At 34.0% G+C, this 16,774-nt stretch overlaps 1 protein-coding gene across 2 annotated transcripts in view; it reads left to right on the top strand.

Annotated features, from left to right (window-relative positions):
• Positions 1-13,672, top strand: part of LOC126297804 (beta-1,3-galactosyltransferase 1-like) — a 92,660-nt gene extending 78,988 nt beyond the window's left edge. For both annotated transcript variants that reach the window (XM_049989009.1, XM_049989008.1), the window contains exon 5: positions 1,219-13,672. In XM_049989009.1, the coding sequence (XP_049844966.1) occupies positions 1,219-1,630 (412 nt within the window). In that variant the 3' untranslated portion in view covers positions 1,631-13,672. The remainder of the gene's footprint in view (positions 1-1,218) is intronic.
• The last annotated feature ends 3,102 nt before the right edge of the window (positions 13,673-16,774 follow it).

The raw sequence follows: 16,774 nt of genomic DNA on the forward strand, positions 1-16,774 counted from the left end.
AACACACACACACACACACACACACACACACACACACACACACACACACACACACACACAGAGAGAGAGAGAGAGAGAGAGAGAGAGAGAGAGAGAGAGAGAGAGAGAGAGAGACTCTCTCTATCTGTTGCTTGTTAAATTCATCATTTGTGCCGTGAATAGTAATGTGAGTAGACAAGCTCAAGTTGGGGAAGGAAATTTCTGTTACCTATCCAAAGGAACCATCTCAGCATTTTCACTAAGTGATTTAGAGAATAAAGAAAATCTTTCCATTTTTGTTTCGCTGCATTTGCTTTAGTAGTTGTCATGGCTGCCGACATCAGAGTCCTTGTTATACTTCCGTTACATGCGTGATATTATATTAGTTTTTGTTGATTGGTTTTTGTCCAAAACAAATTTCTGGGTTTCACCTGCTGTGATATATTCCATCCAGCTGGATATTCTTAAAGTGTGTGCATCATTATAAAAGCTCAAACGCAAGTAACTTGTCTCCAACTTGAAAGTTTTGATTTGTGTGCTATCATTAAGTGATGCAGATCATTAGTAATCTTTCAACAGTTTTTACTTCTTTTTCTTCATTTGATTATGAAACATGTATGTGCAGTGTGATTTCTTTCATTCCTATGCTTTTTAGCCCTGTTTCATAGGTTTCACCAATAATTTAAATTTCATTAAACATATTGGTGTTTGTGTAACTGGGATACTCATTTCTGGTTTCACTATGGAATGAGATGGGGCATTGGTTAGACACTGTAGTCATTCCCAGGAGGACAGCAGTTCAAATCCCTGTTCAGCCATTGAGACTTACATTTTCTGTTCGCTTAAATAAGTTTATATTAACACTGATATATTTCCATTGAACAGAGCATGTCTATTTTTCTTTTCTATCCACCAAAATCTTAGTTTGTTGTTATTGGGCTCTAATTTTCCTTCTTTCCTTTTTAGAAACAGTAACATTTAACTTTGTTTTTGTCTGATTGTTATCAGAAAAAGATGTGTGTGAAATATGCTATTTTTTTCATCTGTTTATGCCTAAAAACTTCCTACAGTTTCATTATGTCAGGGTTTGTGTTGTTTGTTAAATAAGCATGGGTAACTTGGCATAAGCTGTTTTATAACCATACTGAATAATATGAGTTTCACTGCTATTTAATTGCTGGGGTAGCTAGAGTATATATAATGTATCCACTAATACTTCGAAACTTTCTTTCTGTGCAGGTATGCTCCGAGATATATGTATCCTGGAAGAGTTTACCCAAATTACCTGTCAGGCACAGGATATGTAATGTCAAATGATGTTATGAAACGACTGTACAAAGCCGCTCTGCAGACGCCACTCTTCCATTTGGAGGATGTATATGTGACAGGACTGTGTTCCAAAGCAGCAGGCATACGTCCACGTGATCATCCAGCTTTCACATATGCACGTCGTCGAATTGATCCTTGCTTGTTGCGTGATCGTTCAGTTATCACCAGCCATCGCATGGATAGTGCTCAGCTGCTGAAGATTTGGCCTCGCATCCGGGATCCAAATCTTGATTGCTCAAGTTTCACTGCATCGCAGAAACCAAGTTCCAGACCCAACAAGAAAACAGCAAAAGTGAGGCGTCCAGTAAATAAATGTGTTTAATTACCTGTATATGTGGACATGATTAGTCAGGAAATGTCTTGGTTGTGATACTGCTGTATTGGTGTGAACATGTGTGTTTATTTTGTGTGTGTGCTATCTTTCTTGTCATGCTACCATTAGGATTATTTGCGAAATTTCTCTTCACGTTTCAGTGATTTATTTGATTTTAAACAAAACAGAAAATTGTTGGCTGTATATGTTACAAAACACTAACTTTTTTTAAGTATGAGATTACATATTTTTTATGCGAAAACCTAAGGTACTCAGTCATAAGCTCTCCAGTACTGTAGAAAGCTGACTGAGGGATTTTGTCAGATTTGTAATTCAGTTTGCACAAATATTTTGGTCCCAGAAAATGATAGGGACAAATAGTATTAGTCCACTGTTTCTGTTGCATTTTGGACACCATTGCCTGAACTAGTCGTACAAAGTATGAAATAATGGATGCATTGACGATGTGTAACCAAGCAAACATTTTATAGTATTTATGCATTCATATTTTTTTACAGGAAGACATTGAGCATTGCAGTGAAATGAAGTGAGACTGGTTGGAATTAAAATTTTGTGAAAGAAAGAAATGATCAATTGATGCTTCAGTCTGCCATACACTCTGAGAGTAATTTACCAAATTAAATTTCATATCAGATTTACTATTTAGCTAACAGTACCATATTATTGTTGTGGTTGTTTTATAAAGAAATTTTTTATATTTGACCTAAGCTCAAGCAACTGGCAATCACAACATAAAAAGTTATTCTCTTACTAACATTTGATTTTTGCAATTATTTATTTATTTATTTATTTATTGCTATTTTAGGCTTCTGTTGCTTTTTCCCTGCATATCAGTAATTTAAAAAAAGGTCAGATATTAAAAGTAAGGTGACAAAAAATGAGAGTTTCAGAAGTCTTAAGAAAGATAACATGTGAAAATTTTTGGAATGTGGTACTGTAGAGCACGACTTTTATTTTTAGAAAAAGGGTGTATGGCAAATTTGTGGGACTATTGCTTTTTTCTTTCATTGTACTCTGACAATATTGTTTGCTAATTGTGTTCCATAAAAATAGAGTTGTGAATATACGAATGCAACAGTATTACTATTCCGTTGTTCCTAAGTATCATAGTCAATAATTTTTAAATTAACTGTGGCAGTTTGAACACAACTACGAGTGTTCCTTGTATAGATTTTAATGCAAGTAATTTAAAAAAATCTCCTTCGTGTTGCAACTGCGAAGTTGAATGATTCTCTTTGTTATTTTTCTGGTTTCTTTTTCATGTACTGATATTTGCAATTTCATCTCTTACCTTTGTGAATATATCTCTGTGAATCAGCTGCCTTGCAGAACTTGTATAATAATAATAATAATAAAAGTGTTGACCTTTTAGTGGTTGTGCATTTAGGAAAATCTTCATATTTCAAAATTTACATAATTATTTTGTTATGCTCATCGCTAAAATTGTCAGCAGCTGTATATTACTGCTCGACAGTTTTCTTGGAATTATTTTTGCTATAGTGTGTATTTAGTGAATTGTGGAGAACTTGGTAATAAACATATCGGAAAATGTGTTGATCTAGTACATTAAAAAAGTTTAATATATAAATGAATCCAAGAATAAGATCATATATTCGGCTGTTACAATACCTTACATTCTGATTTTTGACATTCAGTGATCAGGTGCTAAATGTACACTATTTCTGACAATGAACCACCAGATTTTGTAAATACCCATCTTGAGTGAGTGTCCAGTTAGCTTTGTAAATGTATTGTACTCTTGCCATTATGTTGTTTATCAATTCAGTCATAGTAAAACACTGTATTTCAAGAGTTCTGAGTTTCTTTGATTTCTGTTTAACTGAAATGTTCAGTGGTTGCGTCAGTGGTAATTTATATAGTCTTCATAGTGAACCTAGAGTTTTGTTACCAATATTCTTACTACTGTCTAAATTGCTTTTGTATATTAATACTGTAAACTACCAAGAAGATGTTATTGAATTTACCGTTAAGTTATTGTATCGGACTGGTGCTTGTGTGTGCTGGCGCACATTGCCTTTTTTCCCCTCTGTTTTTTTTTTTTTTTTTTTTAATATGGTGAAAGACATCAACTCTTAATTGGGGATGGGGCAGGGTACTGTTGTTTTTATTGAGTCTGTTTATGTGTGTTTAAGAAGGAAAAGATGTTTTAGCGGGCATTTCATCATCATATTGCTTATCCAAATCCGTTACTTTTTTTTATTAGAGCTTAAAATAAGTCTTGCTTTTTCTGTATTGCTTTCTGTGTTTCCCTTCAATAGTTTACTGCTCTTTGGTGTAACAGATATTTTGCTCTTTGATACATTCATTTTATTTTTTTATCCTTCACAAAATGTAACTACTACTTCTGTAAACCTGATTCGTTTATACTGATTGCTAATACTGAAAAATTTATATACCAATTTCTCTAAATGCATTGATCGAATATATTTTCATCGACATTATCAAAAAAAAAAAAAAAAAATTGTGAAGCTTCATCATGTGTGACAGACTGATGGGAGTGCTAAAGAATACTCATATATAATAATTTTTTTAAAATATTGTGCAGAAACAGTTAATTTGTAGTAGAATTGCACAACCCCAGCAACATGTCAATTGTGACTGCACATTGACATTAACGAAACTTGGTGCTGTGCTTTCACTTAGTTCTGATGACACCTTTGATTGTCAGAAGCTGAGTAGTAACTATGTAGGTACATGACCATTCACATTTCTCTTTTTACCTCATACTGAAAGCTTCATAGTCAATTCAGTAGTCAGTCACAAATAATGAGATATATTTTTGAATATGTGCAATAATAAAAACTTCTTCAACTGTTTTATTACAGTATAATTTACTTGTGTGTGCCCACAAATGGTGTAACTAGTTTGTGAGCGAAATGTGGATTGCTGAAATTATCAGGAGCTTTAGCTTGGTCCCTGTCTCTTCAGAGTGATTGACATGTGCTAGTAATTTAGATTTTTTTAGAGGTCATGTGCCATAGGTGTGTGTGTGTGTGTGTGTGTGTGTGTGTGTGTGTGTGTGTGTGTGTGTGTGTGTGTGAGAGAGAGAGAGAGAGAGAGAGAGAGAGAGAGAGAGAGAGAGAGAGAGAACAGGGTATCATGCCATTGCCAGCAGCCCCCAGGTTTCAGTAATTTTAATCCATTATTTTATTTATCAGATCATATCTGCATATAATATATTTTCAAACCATTAGTTTTGGTTAATAGGAATGCCAAAATATTTCTCAGGCCATAGTTCAGAGACAGATCTTCATGGTGCTATATTGTTCTTATATTTCAGCTGGATCAGTAGTAAAAATTTGCTTGCTTTAAGTTTCCAAATTTCAACTACCTTGAGTTGGAGGATAAACAGTGAACTGTCTGAGAGTAATGTAAATATTGGACTTGTATTGTTGTTTATATTTTTCATCGTTGAGAATGCATTTTTTCTTACAAATAATGTTCTTGTAGGTGCTTCATTTGCCCATCCATATTTAAAAGAATTGTGGTAAATATATTTACAATAGTAGTTCATGTCACATTAAATTTACATGATGTCGCTGATGGAAGAGCATTAAGATTAGAGAGACACTGATTTATGTGTATGTGGTCATTTACCTCTTCCTTTGGTTAGACCTCACTTTGTGCGTGCGTGTGTGTGTGTGTGTGTGTGTGTGAGTGAGTGAGTGAGATTGTTTCAGCACCTTGCATATGCATGTGCCCGCACTTGGCTGTGCAAATTCGTGTAGCTTGCACATCTGATACAAATGTGGCAGAATGAAATTAGAGAGGCACATTTTTCGAACAGGTTGTGAATCTGCAAATCAGTATATGTGCTTAATATATTTTTATCATACTAAAAATTTGCATGTTTATAGTGTTGAATGTTGATGTAACATTTGCAGATTTAATATTTTTGTGAAAAATTAAATTTGCTTTTTTGTGTGCATATTGTGCCATAAATGAGTCCTAAGATGCCATTGTTTTCTGATAATAAGTTTACATATTGTACTTCTTTCAGCTGTTTGAAGGTGAAATCTTCACTTTTGGTGGCAGAAAGATTAATGTAAGTCATAAAATCAGAAATTTGTGGGCCTTTTCTAAGGAAGAAAATCAAAGAACACTAACTTTCAAGCCATCACTGTAGAATGCTAGAGTTGTTGTAAAAGTGGGAGAAGTACAAGAGTCATATTCTGTAAATGGTACAGTAAGGGATGATTGCTCTATATTCCATGAGACTTTTTCATATACTTCCTGCTAATTGCATAGGAACAGGGTAGGACATTTTTGCTTATGCTGTTGTGCTATCTTTGCCATTAGTGTGTAGTGCACAGTGAATTCTGTTTTCACCTTTGAAACATTTAAAAAATGCATTGTGTTTGTAAGTGATAAAGCAACTGTTCTCATCCTAACACTTTTCCTTCACTTGACAATGTTTCCTTCTTTTTGTCATTAAAAAGGTAACTACCAAAATGTCTTAAGACCTGTTCTGTTGGTTGATTTATTCAAGCTAGGATCATATTCAGTATACTAGAGATTTTTTTCCTTCTACAGCTCTCTTGTATATTTATGTTGTTCAATTTATTAATACCACTGTTACTTGTAGCATATTTATACGGCAATGTTAAGTTTGTTATTTACAGTATTCATATTTCATATTCTGTACAACTAAGCTCTTAAAACTCGATTGGGGGGGGGGGGGGCGGGGGGGGGGGGAGCCTTGAAGATGTATATCACTAGAGATATACTATTGTTATGAAAAAAAAGAAAGAATCAGTTCACCTGAAATATCAAATATAATATTGCTGTAAAAAAAAATTAGACTAATTTTCCTTACTGGCAGTCTATTGCTGCCATAGATACATTAAATTAGATTTTATGAAATAGTTTTTTGTGCAGAAAGAATGAGGGTAGATGTATTTAATGTTGAATCAAGCTAAATACTTTTAGAATCAGTTTCTACTTCAGTCAGTATGCAATATATCAAACTTTCAGTTGGCAAAGTTTGTCCAGTTCCAAAAAGAAGAGAACAGCTGCTTGTCTGATATGAATCTAAAACTGTGTGCTGGAGATAGTATAATTAATATGCAAATATTTAACTATCTAGAGATTTCTTTTCATCACAGCAACATTCGTGGTACAGTCTCTGCTAGCCATTTCATATGTATAGGTTTGCAATATTATAATCTTTTCTTTGTAGCCCCGATGCCAATATTGATTCCAACTCATGAGTTATCATGTTATTATTTCATTGTTTATAACTGTACAATATTGTCTTTTTGCAGCATGGCCAATTTTAGTCCAATATTTGTGTGGGATTTGGAAAAGTACTTAATGATTAATAACTGAAACTTGACTCGAAGGCTGAAACTTTGTAACTAGATGACTTAAAGGGATCTGGTTTATATTTGATAAGCTCTATAATTCTCATGGATGAATAGTGGTCTACTTCAGAATTGAATTTGTTTTTACACTGACAAAATAAAAAAGCCAAATATGCAGGAAGTTTATGGGATAATCTCTTGATGGACATGCATTTAGTAAAGCTCCATAGGCTCTTTAATGCAGAAATTAGTAGTTATTTACAGTGAAATGTCTATCAGTACCTAAGTAAATGTTGGCAGTCACAGATGCCTATGTATCATTTAATCTAACTTACTGGACACAGTTGCTTGGCATTGTTGACAAAAGTTTAGTGGTTTTATATGTGTGTTTCTGAAAGCCAACAGAAAAATGTACCCCACTGCTCATCCATACCACCACAGTGCACTTGTTTCTTGTATGGTCCCTCCAGATGCTTGTCTAACTTAAAATGTATCCTTCCATGGATACTTTTGGTCCTATAATGTTGAAGTTCATAAGTAGTGATTGAAAACATTTATAGATGCAATGCCTGAGTGTGCAGAGTACAAGCATTGTAACTTCATAGCCCATACTGTCTTTTTCACAAGACAAGAATAAATATTTAGCCATTGGTTACCAACTCTCCTCCCTGAGGGATTGCCTTAAATTCAGTTACGTACTTGAAGTTGGCACATAACATCATATGAAACCAAGATTATGTTAAGGGGATAATTGATGGTTTTCTGAGATTACATATTCTGTGGAAATATGTAATATTATGTGCAAACATTTTGTTATGTTGTATCTATTCAAATAAGAAACATCAGGAGCAAAAACGACACTTGGTTCCTGTGTATTATCAGTAAAAATGAAACTAGTGAAGAGGCACAGAGTTATATTCTGTTTAGATTTTTAATAACTTACTGTTGATGATTACATCTGCTAGATTTAACACACAATTTTTTACTGATCATGACTTTCAGATTTATTTAGTATACAAAGTGGTTTGCAGTTTTACATTATGAAGAATATCCTGTCATTTTTTTCTCAATAGCAAGAAGCATTGAGTCAGTTTCTGTCTAAGATAATGCAACTGTTGTGTGATTATATGAATCATCAAAAATAACTTAATAGAGATGTTTTGTACTGTTCATGTTATCAGAGTTTCTGTAAAGGCACATTTTAGAAACTTGAATATATGGATTGATGATTTCTCACTACTTACATTGCAGTTTCAGTGAAAAAATGTGGAATATGTATTATTGTATCATTGTATTTCTCTCTGCTTATTCGTGAAACATTCAGTCAAGGTAGAAGAATATAGGTTTTAGTACAGAAAGAGCTCAAATATGTCAGGTCTTCCATTTTATGGGATTTTATCATACTCAGTGTCATCAATTCATGCTGCTTGCATCATGGGTTCTTTTACAAGGCAGTCTCCCTAATGTGTGGAAGGAGAATGAGATTTCATGTTCCCTGAAGAACTTTATTTTACTTGACCTTTTAATTGTGTTGACAAGTTGCATGCAGTCCCTCTGTGAGTTTTCAGTGCTTATATTATTATTTTAACATTAATTATTCAGCTCTCTGATACTTTTATGTCTGATTTTAGATAGAATTTTTTGCGTACAGGATATCACTGGTTTCCTCTTTATGTCATTTTGTTCTTCTCTTATTTGTGGTATGGCATGCAGAAATTGCATATCTGCTTCCAAGACCAAGATGAGCAAAGTATGAAAATATGTTTGAGTTTTCAGTTCAGTTCCATTTAATTTATGTTGCATGGAAACTATACTCTGTGGTGCTGTCTTCATAATCTGTGCTAATGGAAAATGAAGTAATTATTAAACAATATTGTTATGCATGTTAAATGTAAAATAATTCCTTTGGTGCCACTACAAAAAGAAAACAATGTCCTTACAAATTGTGTTTGTTGTAATACAAATATGAGTCAATTGCTGAGCATTCCTCCTTCGATGGCCATTGTTGTGACTTTAGCAGCACCTGTACTCAAATTTCCATTGTTTGCTCCCTTCTATCCAGTGCCAATAAATTACACAAAAAACTTAGATATATAATGCAGAAAGTGGAAACCACTGGAATTAAGAGAAGATGATGGGAGGGGGCAAGCTCACAGTGGAGTAATTTTTTAAGCACAGTGTGACCTCGATAGGTAATGTCACTCATGTTTTCAGTTATTTTAGGTATAGATGCACATGAAATATCACTGTAATCTTTTTTATGTATGTCATGCATGATGTAACCATTATCATATTCCAGTAACTACAGTCTTCAGTTTTTCAAAATACACTATTTGTCACAGGTATTTATCTTCAATGTTACATTTAGAAAGGTACTGTAACATGTCTATAGAGCATACTATGTAAAAAAATTTAGGTTCTATTTTAGTGTCTTTCTATGAGTAATGCTAACATTAGCCAGACAGCTTTCATTGGTATCATTTTTACGAACATGTAGTTCAACATATGTCATCAATTGCCTGAAGTGCTTACTACAGAAAGTGCAGAACTATACATAGCAGTGCACTTCTTTCTTGTAATTGTCTTGTAAAGTTAAAATTTTTCAGGTTGTAATAATTCTGTGCCAGCATACTTTTCATACTTTTGTATGTAGTTTTACAACAGTGTAAATTAATTATTTCTTGTTTTGTAATGTAACTGTGAGGGTGGAAACTGTTGTTACCTTTAAAACTATCTTTGCCATAGGTTTTAGAAAAGCTTACAGTATTTTTGATACAGCTACAACAGCGTATAGGGTGCTATTTGTGTGTGTGTGTGTGTGTGTGTGTGTGTGTGTGTGTGTGTGTGTGTGTACGTGCGCATGCACGTTTCATACAATTATTCCCTATTTTAATTCTGGAAATTTAACTGAAATAGTACTCTTTCACAATGTGCAAAAAAATTGAGACATTTGTCTGTGTGTTGTAAAACCACCTACACACAAATATATGTGTGTACATAATTGATAAGTTTATTAATGTGATTTTGGTGCAGCAAATTGTGTTTGTAAAACCATTGAATCTAGATAACTTTGTGGCAAACACTGTTGCAGAACATCAAAACTATTGGCTTGAATGGCTCATTTATTTTTCCCTGAATGTACTACACATGTAAGATTATTTCACCACTCTGATATGCTTGGGACATTTTTGGAATATTAAAAATGTGAAAAAATTAGTTTTGTGCATGTGTCTAATTTTTACATAAAATTTAGTGATTTTATTTAATGACTTTCTGCTAACTAATGTAAGATGCCAGATGTATTTGTTAGATAGTGCTGAGCATAATATAGTTAAGAGTTGCAATTACAACCTAATTATTGTCATATCTATTTATTGCACATTGCAAAAATAACAGGGCCAATAGTTTGTAGACTTCTGTTAAAATGTCAGATTTAATATATTCTTTGGCAAAGTAAGTAATTCTATCTCCAAAACACTATGTGGAGAACTTCTATAAATTTTGATCACTTGTATTTCTATGTCTCCAGTGTGCTGCAGACACACTGTGATGTGTATAATAGCTTTTCATGCATACGATTTGTTTTTCGTTTTTCAGAAAAAAAAGTTGTAGTGAGTCTTATAGTTTGCAAATTATAAATGGTTTTATCACACTTTCAATCTTCATGAATCCCATATGGTGTTTCTAATGTTTTTATTCTCATTGTTTTCTCAAATTTTAGGAACAACATATTTTTGGGTAGTGTGACTTCTTTTCCATATAATGGGAACCTGAGGAATCCACTGAGACCTTTATACATTTAGCCTATTGTTTCCTTCCAATTTGACAGGTAAACACACAGTTGTTGCTTTACAGTATTAACTATAGTAACTCCTCATGTCATGTGACTATTATTTTTACTTTAATAAATAAATCTTTTTGGGTCATTTATTATAATCTCACTATGATAAAAACATTTGCGGAATGGGAGCTTATATGTACAGCTTGTAAGCTGCTGTGTCGCCATTTATGAATATGAGAGAAAATACAATTACAGAAGTTGTTAATGATTCCTGAGAGAAGTAAAGGAAAACTGTGTGGAGAGTCTTACATATTAGGTTATTCGATATTATAACTACCTCTTGACATTCCTAATCTATGTTGGGAACTGTTGAGAAATTTATTAAAAGCAAATGTGTGGAAACTGCAAAGAAACTGGGCTGTTTTACCATAAGAGTATGTTTCTATAATTCTTTTATACCATTCTTGTCTCCCATACTGCATGGGGAAAAATATGGTAGCTATACATTTCACCTCTGGTTATACTAAATTCTATACTTTTTGGTTACAGCTCAGTCTTTTTTCCATTTTCTTTTTAAATATGAATCTGTAATTATTCCATTTCCATTTGAAGCTTTCTCTGTATGCTTCCCTGTTTATAATTCTGATAGTCATCTAACTGAAAGATGAGTGAAAATTGGAAGTATGCCGAGTTTCCAATATTCGGAGCACAGGTTATTTCATACAGTGTGATAGAGGGGAAGGCAGGAAAGAGTTTAGATTGGACAATGTGGTCTGGGTTTCTTTCATGCTTATGAGGAGTGCTCTTGCGGCCACAAGTTGTCAGCAGTTTCCACACTTTTTTCCAGTCTTGTAACAATTTCTACACTTATTTTAAACAAAATACAGCAGCCTGTGTTCCAAGAGCTATCTGTGTTAAGAATTTGCAATCTTAAAGCTTGACCTCTAACAGTGTGTTTGTAGGTTCTTCTTAACTGCCCTATTTTAGCATTTCTATTTGAACTCTGACTTGTGAGTTACAATAACCAGGTAGTTGCATTTCAGAGAGCTTTGTAAACATTCTGAGCAGTACATGCATTTAAAAATCTCTTCCATAGTTAAAAACTCCAATCTTACTCACAATTAAATTGTCTGTTAAAAAGAATTATTTTAGTTGTTTAATGCTTGTTGTGTTACTGAAAAAAATTAAGCCTCAACATAAAGACTGTTACACAATTCATGTAAACATTTATTTTTCACTATAAGCTGTCCTTCATATTTATAGGACATTGTCACTTCTGGGTGTGATACTTATGTTGTTCTTTTTGATTAGTTACACTCTTTCCTCGGTAACTCGTACCCAAATATAAATGAATTAATTTTTAAAGGCAATTCATTCAAGTAAGTGGTGACAGAGAGAAGTCTCTTTTTATTATGCATTTTTAAACAAAGTGCCTATATTGTAACTCCATGGTATTTGGTAATAGTAGCCCAAACAGTAGAATTCATTAACTTCTTACACTTAAGATTGCTAAACTGATAATAAATATAGATGGAGATGTGAATTGTTCTCATTATTTTATAACAATCCAGTTTCAAATAAATGGAATTTAGTTACTTGTGCGTACTGAGAAGACAGGAAAATTGGTGTTTAGTGATACTGAGCCATCCACTTAATATTACATCCTGAACTTTTGCACTTGGATAAATATTACCAAATACCATCTAATGAATCAAATGTTAAAATGTGTTTCTTTGCCAATAGTAGTTGCAGAGTGTGGAGGTATAAAATGGTGACATGACAAAATTCAGATTGTAGTGTACAAGTAATCATAAATGTGTATCAGTATTGGTTTAAGCAGTCTGTTTCAGGATTGTTGCATATAACACAAATTACAAAAGAAAGACAAAACAATGTTATCACACATACATAATCCTCAGACAAGTATTATTATGCCACATTTCAGACATTCACGGAGATTCCTTTCAACATTGTATTGAAGATACATATCATTTCAGACATTTTTATCATTACGATTGTGATAAATGGTGAAAAAAAGAAAAAAGTCACTATCTGGAAAGAACCTCAACTGGCTTTTGGGTGTTACTTATACTTCATTTGATGTATTTGTTACTCACAGTTCATAGAGATTGATCATATAGAAAGACAATGGCTTCTGTGCCACAGGCAGTGCTTAAGCGCTTTCGTAGAAGATTGCAGAAGTTTCTGCTAGATGGATTCTTTGAAATTTGTTGCACTGACATTTGGATCAGTTTTGTATTTAATAAGAGAGTCTAGTTATTCTCTCCAAGCTAAGGCAATGTTCCCAAACATTTTACATGTCTATCCAGTTGTATTTTTGACTATGTTAAGAGTATATTGTAAAAGTGAAAGGATTGCAAAACATATTACTGGCTACCCTCAATAAAATTGTAATTATTGTTAACATCAGGATAATTTATTGTTAACATCAGGATTCTGGAGAGTAGTGTGATGAGAAAAATGTTGCACAACTATGCAACAAGTTTGTCCTTTCATTCACTCTACTGTGCTGTAATATTGCTTTATTAAAATGTTTGTCAAATTTTTAATGGTTCTTATCATTGTGTTTCTACATAGCTCATCTCTGTCATAAATTGTTAATTGCCTTCTGACTCCAAGTCTCATTTTATTATTTCTTCTGTGTATTACATGTAACCTTAATGTTGAGAAAAGTGGAAATCTTATATTGCAAGCCCATGGTGACAAGCAATTACTGCTATATGTTTTCCACAGAGTTGCTATGTTCTTAGTACAGCTGCCTAATTTTTTGTATTAATATTTATTTTTGTAGGGAGTTTTATATGTTTTGCATATTAAAAGATTCTCAAACTCCACAAGAATAGACTGTAAACAATGTGTTGTTTTCATGGATATTTTGAAACTGAAATAAAATCTATAATGTGATATACATATTTTGAATACTTTCCAAATAAAGACTGTTTATGAAGAATTAAATCTGCATTTTAATATTTGCTCACTGACATACCACATTATTTTGCTACTTCCAGCAATAAATGAAAAGGAACCTTGTGAGACTTGGTGTCTCATTGCAGTTATTTCATTTTAAGGAACAAGTGTGTCTTATCAGTGGAGACTTCATTGTTAGTAGCTAAGTCAAGATGTCATTTTAATGTGTTGTGTTGTGTTTGAATTGAATAAATGATTGCTATATTGTAAGTTGAAAATAACTGTAATGACTGACCAGCTGACCAACATTTGGAAGCAACATAAATAATCAAATGCGAGAATTCACCAATGCTGTTAGCCAACATTATACACTGAAGTGCCAAAGAAACAGATAAAGGCATGCGTATTCAAATACAGAGCTATGTACACAGGCAGATTGTGGCACTGTGGTCAGCAATGCCTATTTAAGACAAGTGTCTGGTGCAGTTGTTAGATTGGTTACTACTGCTACAATGGCAGGTTATCAAGATTTAAGTGTGTTTGAACATGGTGTTACAGTCAGTGCATGAGAGATGGGACACAGCGTCTCCAAGCTAGCGATGAAGTGGGGACTTTCCCATTAAACCATTTCACAAGTGTACCTTGAATATCCTCTGGCTAATCATGGTAGGCAGATGGAAATCAGACCCCATTATCTTGCACACTGTTCTGTTTAGTAACAAACCACTCCCATGTAATTCAAACCTCTTTGCTGACTTAAGCTGTCCCTGCTTGAAACAACTAGCCACTACTTCCATCTTGTCAGAGGTGGAGTGCAACCAGTTAGGCCCATAACTAGGGGACGAGGGGGGGGGGGGGGGAGGGGGGACAAACTGGGGTATCATCAGCAACTTTTTGTTTGGGCGGCGGGGGGGGGGGGGGGGGGGGGGCAAATTCATATTCTTGAAGAAAAAACCTTGTTTCACAAAGCGCCTACCATCCAGTGCACATTGGTCTATCGAATATTCATACAATCTTAAAAATCATCCCAATTTGCTTTCATATATTTTTGAACACATTATAACTTGATTTCTGAACAAATCATAAGTTGATTTTTGAATGTGTGCGTACTGTACGTGATGTGTCTGCCAGGGAAATCCCTGCTGTATCTAGAAATAAAAAACTTTCCCACAGACAAAAGAGGACGTGGCTATACAAGCTGAGCTGAATAAATCCGAATGGGTAAATGCCAATTGCTGTTTGTTTATGTGGTTGATTGGAGGCGTGAATGATCAGTGTTGTTATAATTACAAGCAAAATCTATAGATCCAGACTACCAGAGTGAAAATAAATAAGTAACAGCAATGACAGATAAGGAAGATTACATATTGTCTTCTCACTGTATCAAAGAAAATTAACAGAAAATTTTTGCCGGAAGGCTACACTGCCAAGGGCAAGTTGTACAGTCTGTAGTTAACAGCCAGTTAAGTTCTGTTCTCGGAATAGTTTGGAAAATGTGTTGTACAAACACATAATAATGCCTAACCAGTGAATAAATACAGGATAACTGAACTGATGATTCTGGCAGGGTTAGTGTATTGAACCAGAGAATAATTTTTGACAATGGCAGGAACAGTTACAGAATTTATGATGACAAGATTGTTAGACTGAGGAAGGAGAAGAAATGTGGACATCAGACAAATTACACGGAAAGATTATGACGATTTTAAATGTATATAAAAATTTTGTACTACTACTTTTTGATCTCATGCTTGAGAAACTGGAGTGTATGAATGAAATGTGAAACTGTTTCCTAACATAAAACTTTTTGCTTGAAGCAGGCCTAATAGGCATTTGTTATTGGTACTTCATGAATTATATTCTGCTGTGTAATTTATATAAATGAGGTACATAAAACTGACCATTTGTGTCAAAACAGTCTCACTTATTTGGCATGTGTTTCAATTGCTGCAATGTTAGAATGGCCTGTTTTATTCTATCTATGAGACAGTGACAAAATAGATGTAATCAGATTGAGAAACCACACTAGTCTTTGGTACTATTCGTATTAACAGCTTTTCAGTATTAGACAATGACATTTTGATTTCTTATATAGCAAAACTTTTGATGAGGTAACAGATTGTTTCGCAGAAAGGAAAACATGCCGTGTAAAGCTGTAGCATGATTAGAGATAAAAAATGTTGGAACCTAAGTTTTGACGAAAAGCACACTGTCTTGCTTGTCTGTACTAGTTTTATGTTTACTATATTTAATTTATGTCACAGAAAAGAGAAAGTTATTAGCTAACAGCAAATTTCCTGAAGAGTTCCTATTCCTCTGATCACAAATAATCCGACCCAGTATTAATTGTTGTAATTATTTTTTGTGGGGGTGGGGGGATGGCAGGCTGTCAGACTGGCTGACTGGGAGCAGGAGAGGCAACACAGGACATTTTTATTTCCACTGCCCTGAATATAGGTTTGATGGCTTCCATTACAAAATATACAAGTTTTAGTTCCACAGAGTGAAATGCAGTGACATGCGATAGACGAATGCTGTGTGAAGAAGTGTGGCACTGCACTTTGGCACAGTTAAGACCAACGTACCTTACATGCCTTGAACATTTGTTTTATATATCAAACACTTCAGAAAGAGGTGCACTACCAAATGAACATATTTTGAAAAATTGATTTCTTTTTTTGAATTTTTGACATACTATCTGAAATGCTCGAGCGAGAGGGGGAAGTGGGGGAGGCGGGATGGGGTGTTGCCACTATCAAGTTTTTGCCCCAGTTCAGAAATATCGTAGATCTGGGGCTGTACCTCAACTGCTCTACAGTTCCAGTTCAATCACTTCTTTATTACGTTCTTTTACTTCCTTTTGTGCCATTGGCAATCTCACAGCACTCTCTTATTACCGTATTCGGAAAGACTGTAATTTTTGTAACTTTGTTTCCTCCATTTCTACGTATCTTCCCTTGTCTTTTACAATTAATAATAATGACTGTGTTTTTACTGGTACAAGTTTCTTTAGTATCCTGCACTTGACAGGATACACGTGAACTATGTACCACTTGTAACATACTTGTTTCCCTGCTACTGGTATAGAAATGGAAATGT

This window comes from Schistocerca gregaria, chromosome X (genome assembly GCF_023897955.1).
Source record: "Schistocerca gregaria isolate iqSchGreg1 chromosome X, iqSchGreg1.2, whole genome shotgun sequence".
In the NCBI taxonomy this organism is placed as follows: Eukaryota; Metazoa; Arthropoda; class Insecta; order Orthoptera; family Acrididae; genus Schistocerca; species Schistocerca gregaria.